General features: G+C 35.3%; 1 protein-coding gene and 1 pseudogene across 1 annotated transcript; both read left to right on the top strand.

Moving 5' to 3' along the window:
* The first annotated feature begins 1804 nt into the window (after positions 1-1804).
* On the top strand, positions 1805-3418 carry LOC143604836 (F-box protein CPR1-like). Its single transcript, XM_077081195.1, has one exon. It carries the CDS (start codon positions 2252-2254, stop codon positions 3317-3319), a length of 1068 nt encoding a protein of 355 aa, XP_076937310.1. The 5' UTR covers positions 1805-2251; the 3' UTR covers positions 3320-3418.
* Positions 3419-5065: 1647 nt separating this feature from the next.
* Positions 5066-8797, top strand: LOC143604835 (pentatricopeptide repeat-containing protein At4g30825, chloroplastic-like; annotated as a pseudogene).
* Positions 8798-8929: the final 132 nt, after the last annotated feature.

Here is an 8929-nt window from a genome sequence, read left to right as displayed (position 1 = left end):
ATATATTATTTAGAATTAGAATTTAGATTGTCATTTGAAAACTTGGGGTTGACGTGTATAACAAACGATATAACCTCCTCATTCGCTTCTGATTTCAGAAACGATTCGAAATGAAATGAAAAGCTCATCGAGGTACGTACATTCTGAACCCCCGTCGTTAATTAACTGACTGACTGTTGTTGTTATAGACACTCACCAATCGAAAGCAAGTTAGGGATAATTCTAGGTTACATACGTACAGATAATGTTGTTGTATTACTACACTCCAATAATATTATTATTGCTATTTGAAGCCCTAATTTACATGGAAGAGATTATATAATAGTATGAAGAATTGGAATTTGAATCTCATTGCTATTTAATAAATTAATTAATTTGGTAAAGGAAAGTTTTACAACCCCTGACTGAGTGATTATTAAAGCTTCTCTTATACCTTAATTGGTTTTTTAATGGGAGATTGCAAGATCTCTTTCCTTTTGAAAGAAGCTGCCATCACAGGTTCTAAACTATATAGATAACTGTGTAGGTTATATATATATATATATTTATTTTTTCTTACTTTCTGAATATTATTTCTTGTGCACATTCTTGTAAGGAAACAAAGTCTTTTTTTTTTTAACCCAAATCAGTTCGATTCGTTAATCGAGCATCGATTGATCAATTTGATCACTAAAAAACGATTACAATAAAGTGGCAGGCAAATGGGCAACAGGCTGCGCCGCAACCCCCTTTTGAACAGCAAAGCCAATCCTTCTAAAAACGAAGCTTTGGGACCTAGAAGCTGAAGATGTTCCATGTACGACGCGCTGAACCCTACTAAAAAATTTCACAGCCTCTGGAGCCAGAAAACCAAATGTATCAAAGGCAAATGGTAGAAAGACATGTTGATTATCTAAACAAGCTTTCTCGTGTTTAACAACTTTGCCCGATTCAGCCTTCAACGCAGCCTGACCCACAACAAACCCACGGTCCCTGAGCCCAACAAGAGGAGACACTCCTGTAAGATCCACACAGGCGTGTTTCCCCCCTGCCCACCCGAACACAAGAATATCAGCTGGTCGTAAAGTAGACCTCCCTTCAATAGGATCCGTGAGAAAGTTTACAGGGGCCTCCTTTTTAGCAGAAATCCCTGCCTGTTTAAGAACATCACACAGGACATCCCTAACCAGATCATGTCTGTATTTAAAGCCAGGCAATTCTTTGCAATGCACCGCATGGTCACTGAAGATAATGTAATTAGCTTAAAGAAATCTTGGGTAGATTGTATAGAATTGAATAATAGGATTTTATTCAAATGTATGTATTGACATTTGTTGCTTTAAGAACCTAATCAATTAATAACATTTCATTGTAATACTTCTGGTGGCGGTTTAGGGCAACACACACACCAATGAGACCAAATGAGAAAACGAAAAAAATATAATACACGAGTTTTAATGTGGTTTTGTCTAAATTTACCTACATACTTGGGCTGCAACTAGGGATTCTCTTACTATTGAGGTGATCAGGAATTACAAGTACCTAGACATCTATTTATAATATTACAAGTAAATATGGCAACTTACCAAAATCCCATTAGACAAGAAAAGCGTAAATATGTCAACTTGCCAAAATTTCATTAGACAATGAATAGGGTCGGTTGCCCTTTGGTCTAAACCACCCACCCAGCATTAACTTAAGAGAGCTTGAGCTCGTCTTATGAGCAATTTTCAAGCTTGAGCTTGACTATTTGCTAATAATATAATTGTTTGTTTATATACGTATTATATTTATTATGTAGTCATATATTTATTATTCTAAAAAAGTTCATAATATTTATGTAAAAAATAGGCTCATTTAGGCTCACGAGCCCTAGTCAAGCACGGTATATGAAGCTGAGGCTTGAGCTCATATATATATTGATCTTCAATATAGGCTCGGGCTCGAGCTCGTTTAAGCTTGATTCAGTTCAATCTTTTATTGTGCCGATCTCAAGTGGCTCACGAGCGGCTCGGGTCGTTTACACCCCTAATCGGGTGTCATTATGATTGAAGCGGTGGTCTTTAGCTATATCAAAGTAGGTGGTAGCTGGGGATTATAGTAATTAAGTCAAAAATCACCGAGTGCGATTACGTAGACTTATTCAAAATATACTTATTTGCCATTTCTGAAGTGCTATATATGCACCATCAAGATATCATCTCCTCCATCCAATCAAAAATCCCAATCAGTTATTCATTTCAGTATAAAAAAATCCCAATTTCTCAGTAAAATGTCAGACTCAGACGTTTCGTTTCCAGCAGGAGTGCTAGAAGATATTCTCTCAGGCTTGCCGGTGAAGTCTCTGCTTCGGTTCCGATCTGTTTCCAAATCTTTGCGTGCCCTGATTGACAGCACTTATTTTGTCAATCTTCACATGCAAAGATCCATGAAAACAAACAGAATTCTTTATTTTTCAGGAGACTCCCATGGCCCAATTACCTTGCGTAATCCAAGTGCTGTTACTTTAGAAACTCCTTTTGAGTTGACTGCTTTCCCTCTGGTTTACGGCTCTTGCCATGGGTTGGTATGTTTATCAAACGGTCCAGATGATCTGTCAATTCTATTGTGGAACCCTTCAACCAGAAAGTATAAACCGATACCTGAGCCACTTGGTGATGAAGACATAATTGCCTTTGACCAACTAGGTTATGATCATGCAAGCAATGACTATAAGGTGGTTAGATTGTCGTGTACTGATTCAACTATGGTTTTTAGAGTTGTCGTTTACAGTCTGAAATTGGATGCGTGGCAATTAGTGGAGCAGGATTTCCCCTCAAGTTTTTTCCCGGTGAATTGTTATGGTCAAGGTGTGTTTGTCAACGGTGCGGTCCATTGGCTTGTAAATCAAATACCCTTTCCCGATAAGGGTAATTTGATATATGCCTTTGACCTTGCTACCCAAAGCTTTTATACGGTGCCACAACCCCAATATCCTAACAATTTTTCGGCTACCAATTTGGGAAAATTAGATGGGCGTCTTTGTGTGATATGTACTCATGAGGTGTCCAACGTGGATGTTTGGGTGATGTGTGAATATGGAGTGAAGGAATCATGGAGCAACTTGGCTGCTCTATCAATGAATGATATGATAACCCAGGCGCCCCCGACTGTAAAACCGCTCATCTATACAAAAAAGGGCAGGGATGTTCTCTTGGAAGTTCATAAACAAGGGCTCATAGATTATGATCTTCAAGAGAAGCGTACCATAGAAAGGTGGACGGGTGATGCCTCTCGTATCTGCATGTTTGTTTATCAAGAGAGCCTTGTGCCCTTGTTTAGAAATGAGCATGTAGTTTAAGTGAAAAGTGATATGCTGTTAGTTTTTCTTTCTTTGCATTTTGTTGTCTCTCTCTTTTTTCTTTTTTCATGTGATATATAAACTATATATGTTAAGTGAGACTTTTGTATCTTCTTGCATTTACACAAAGTGATGGGAGTTCTTGTTATTGTTATTAAACAAGTCGAATGGTAGGGATGGCAGCCGGTTATAAAATTGTGTCTACTACTCAGCCCAATAACGATGGGTGTTTGGTTATTAAATTGAATATTGAAATGCTTGGAATATGAACAAACATGGGATTCAAATAGACTCTAGGGTTTCATGATTGTATACCCGCGTGTGCTGGGAATACCCGTTAGTTTGTTAATATATACTCATTGGATTTCCATGTACATTTTTTACATTATAATTAATGTATAATTTATATTTGTACAACAACTATTACAAATTATAATATGATACATAACTTACATATAAATGCTATCATAAATTAATAATATAATTATTATTATTCTATAATTTTATGTATGTACTTCACAACATACAAAATATAAGAATATCAATAAGTGTCTCATAAGAAAATAGAATTTTCATCTGATGAATCTACTAAATGGAAGCATAAATATACAAGGATTAAATGAAAATATAAATATATTTTTATTTTGGGTATATGACTTGGGTAAGGTTCAGGTAATTAGGTATGTTATTTTAGGTAATCAGCCGGTATCACCTAATCCCATATTCGTGAAAATTTTTAAAACTAATCTCTACCCTACCCATTAGCCATCAGGTTTTGGGCATACCCGTCAGGCTCGGGTTTTGCCTAAGTGTTTTAAACCTCCTAATATACTTTCTTTAAGAAAAACTATTTTTATTGTTGCTATATTAACAGTATATTTTTACGATACTTTAGTAGCTCACAAGCGGCTTGGCTCGTTTACATCTCTAGTTGGGTTTCCTTGGAGTAAAGCGGCGGCCTCTAGCTATTTTTGAGTAACATTATAAAAATGTGTTATAGTAACATAAATAGTAGACTTTAGGCTCACGAGCCTAGTCAAGCCCGGGCTTGAGATCATTTATTTTATGGGTTTCTATGTAGGCTCGGACTTGAGCTCATTCAAGCTAGGTTTCATTCGAGCTTTTAGCGATCTGATATCGAGGAGCTAACAAGTACCTCAGTTTGGTTATGCCCATAGTCTTACGAGTTAAGCGGTGGCCTTCACTTTTTTTAAGTAACGTGAAGCATATCTGTTAGGCAATTATGAAATTTAATGAAGGTGGTTGCGGATTATAGTATGTGCCATGCATGTAATAACTCAGGGAGTGATTTTCAACAATCTTATCCCAAATTTACTAATTTATTTATATAAATATATAGTTAATTTATATATACTTAAAGTTATAATTATAACTATACTAATAATATTATTCATATTTTTTACTTTATTTTTTATTGTAATTATATATAAAAATCTTTTTTGAGTACTTGTATATTTAGTATATAAAAAAGTTACATAAATAACAGGATTTAGGCTCGGGAGCCTAGTCAAACTCAGTATAATAAGCCCAGGCTGGAGCTAATTTATACTTATGAGATTCAGTTTAGGTTCGGGCTCAGGCTTTTTTAAGCTTAACTCTATTCGAGCTTTTAGCAACCCAATCTCGAGTAACTAACAAGTAGCTCGGCTCGTTTACACCTCTTACCGGGTGCCTTTTTCAGGGAAGCTGTGGGCTTTTGCTTTTTACAAGTAACGTTACGCAATTATGAATTTAATGATGGTGGTTGCAGGTATAGTAATTATGTAATGACTCAAGGAATGAAGTTCAACAATCTTGTCCCAAATTCACTAATTTATATATACATATAGTTAATTTAAGAAAAAACATGTAGTTATAATTATGCATATATACAATGCATGTTACTTGGTTATTTTGTATTATAGTTATATATATTTATTAGGTAATTATTATTTGTTATTTTAAATTATAGTTATTATATTTACATAAATTTACATAAATAACAGGCTTTAGGCTTGCAAGACTTGGTATATCTCTGACTCGATCTCATTTATATTATGAGCTTCAGTTTAGGCCCGGACTCGATCTCGTTTAAGCTCGGTTCCATTCGTGCTTTTAGTGAGCCAATCTTCAATAGCTCACGAGCGGCTCGGCTTGTTTACACCTGTGCTCGAGTGTCCTTTGAGTGAAGCGGTGGCCTTTGGCTTTTTGTTAGTAATGTGGAGGCACTTAACAAAGTGATAGGAAAATTCAGTTTTACTGCAGCTTGACCTGCTTGGCTGGATGTTACAGTTTTGACCCATTAACATACAAATGAGTCGATTTGGGTTGAAACAGGTCAAATGGGTTGATGGCATAAAAAATAACTCAAAGTCCCTAATTGTGTTGAAATGTTTTAAACCTCCTAAATCACTTTATTTAAGAAAACCTGAATTATTATTTTCACAATATTGTTTTATTTATTTAAGAAAATCTGAATTGTCAAGTTGCCAACTCATCAACAACCCGTTTAACTCATTTAATAAAACCCACCAACCCATTTATACAACTCATTACAACCGTTGACCCATTTACAACCCACCAACGCATAGAGGCCGTATGGCGTATGCGGCCCATATAAACAACTGTCAATTCTGTATAATATAATAAATATATTAATTAGCAATGACGGTCCTCTCTCTTAATTTTACTATTCATTTTTTGTCATAATTTTTATGCTTGTAGTACAACTTTGTAATGCATATATCTTTTTTGTTCACACACGTGGGTTTGATATAAGTTACCAACAAAACCAGTTCAAATTTTATACTTCACCCCCTCAACTTTACCTATAGTTTTTTATGACACAATCTCATTTCTTTGTTTTTTTCTCTCTTATAAGTTATAACAATATAAATTTTGATGTTTTATAAAATTCAGAACATATCATTGCGATAAACTTGTATTTATCTACGTTTTGATGTAAAATTAATTCAAAACGGAGACGTGTGTCGTAATGTACAAGTCATCGAAGCACACATACAAACCGTCAAAGCTGCTTCAAGGTTTTGATTTTTCAATTTTTTTTCTCTTACATCTTTAAAACACATGATGTTTTATGATATTCAGATTTTTCATTGCGACATATTTATTTTTATTACGTTTCAATATAAATGACATTAACTTTTTTCAACGCTTGCCGTGCCGTAGAGCGGCAATCTCCCGGAAAAGCGCAGGTTCTAATACTCGTTATAACATAATAGCCGTATAGAAATATCTGATGCCTTGGGTCCTTCAACCAACTCAAAAATTTGTAGTTACCAGTTAGCTTTCTTCCGTTGCTTTGAAGTTGATGATTCAAGTTCATTTCATTCGCTTCGGATTCCAGAAGCGTCTCCGATCTAAATCAATGAAATTCAACTCAGTTTCTTCAGTGAGGTAAAATTTGAACCACCATTAATAAATTATAGCAAGTTAGGGTTTCTAGGTTAGATACAGATGTATTGCAATCCACTAATGTTATTCATAGACCTCTACATCTCAATAATAATAATAATTATAATAATATTACTATTCCAAATCCAAGCCCTAATTTACATAACAACAAGTTTAACAAAGTGAAGAAGAAGAAGAAGATGAGTATATGGAAGCGATTAGATAGTATGAAGAATGTCGTAAACAAATTGAAGGTGATGCGTGATTCCGTCAATGAAAAGGTAATCGTAAGACTGATTGTGTGGATTGTGTCGATACGAAAAATCGTTGTTGGGAAAATGATTACGAGGTATATAAATTAGTGAGTGATTGTAACGGAAAGTTGGAGAAACTTGAGAATGTCGGTCGTGATGAGAGTGGATGAGAGTTAACAGGAAAATTGAGGTGGAATGTGAGTGCGTATACCTCATCATGTTTAAGGGTGTTGGATAGGAGACAGGATTGGGAAGGAGCAGAGAGGTTGACTCAGAAAATGCAGACTGAGTCGAGTTGTGAACTCGGTTTTCAGGTTTTTAACATGCTTATTTACTCGTCATAAACGAGAGCTTGTGGGGGCCGGACAAAGTCGTTAAAGATGATGTATTATTATGAGTCTTTACAAGGAGGGTGGGAATGTTGAAGAAGCGGAGTCGTTTTCGCAAATGAGGAAGTTTGGGGTTGTTTGTCCTAGTGCGTATTCGGCTATGATTACTCTGTATACGCGTCTTGGATCATATGAAAAGTCAGAAGAGATTGTTGAGTTATTGAAAAAAGATAAAGTGATATTGAATAAAGAAAATTGGTTGGTTTTGCTTAATGCTTATTGGCAACATGGAAGCTAGACGAGACTGAAATCGTGCCAGCATCAATGCATTTAGCTGGATTCCCGCCACATATAGTTGCTTACTATACACTTATAACCGGATATGGGAAAATCTCAAACATGGAAGATGCCAAAAGAATCTTCGAAAACCATGTATCTGCTGGTTTGAAACCTGATGAAAGCTTTAAAAAGGCAGAGTGGTTTACAATGGATTAGGTTTCAAACCGAATTCATCAAATTTGTACAGGTTGATCAATCTGCAAGCCAAACATGGAGATGAAGCAGGTGCTATGAGAATTATAGAAGATATGATAACGATCGGATGCCAGTTTTTGTCTATTCTCAGTATTGTTTTGCAAGCGTACAAGAAGGTGGAACGGTTTAATAAAGTTCCTTATGCTATCAAAGGTTTGCTTTACAATCATGTTTTGAAGTTTTGGATAAAATGTTTAAAGATATTTTCTATCATGTGTACGTGTAAGGAGCTGGGTCATCTCATGATTTTTATAAGGATATACACATCTATGCCGAAATGTGGCAAAATGTGTGTATCACTTGCACTATGATTGATGTTTATAGTGTTTGAATCGGTTTAAGGAAGCGGAAACACTTTTTATAAATCTAAAGTCAAAAGGTATTGCTTTGGATTTAACAGCATTTAGCATAGTAGTAAGGATGTATGTTAGATCTGATTCTTAAATGATGCATGCTCGGTTCTTGATGTTGTGGAGAAACAGAAGGATACTGTTTCAGATGTATATTTGTTTAGAATTGCGCTTATAACTTATCAAAGATTGAGGATGGTAAGTAAATTGGCTGATTTGTATAACAAAATCATGAAAGATGGAGTTGTGGTGCATTGCCTATTGATGGACTTTCTAGGCTTTTTAATGTATGGCATGGTTTTTCACGTAATTCTCGATGTATATGTGTAATCTGGTCTTTTTAAAAAGATGAGACAAGTGTTTTGGATGGCTAAAAAACATGATATGGCTGATGTTATTTCTTGTAATACTGTTGTGGCTGCATATGGAAAAAGGAATACGGCTTCGGATTTATGCAGCTATAACTCGTTAATTAAGGCCTCTGGGATTGCGGGTATGGTTGAAGATGCAGTGGATTTGGTTAAAGAAATGAGAAGAAATGGAATATCACCTGATAGAATTACATATACTAATCTGATTGCAGCTTTGCAAAAGTGATATGGTATTGGAGGCACATAAGTTGTCCTTAAGGATGAAACAGATGGGGATGTGAAGTCTTTCAATAGTGGTATGTAATTACAAATACTCCCTTATTAACATTTCTATTTCTGATTATTTGTATATATTGTC

Source organism: Bidens hawaiensis, unplaced genomic scaffold (assembly GCF_021521415.1).
Source record: "Bidens hawaiensis isolate Kalapana, Puna unplaced genomic scaffold, B.hawaiensis_p1.1 tig00067075_1, whole genome shotgun sequence".
Lineage (NCBI taxonomy): Eukaryota > Viridiplantae > Streptophyta > Magnoliopsida > Asterales > Asteraceae > Bidens > Bidens hawaiensis.
This window is presented reverse-complemented; position numbering and strand designations above follow the sequence as displayed.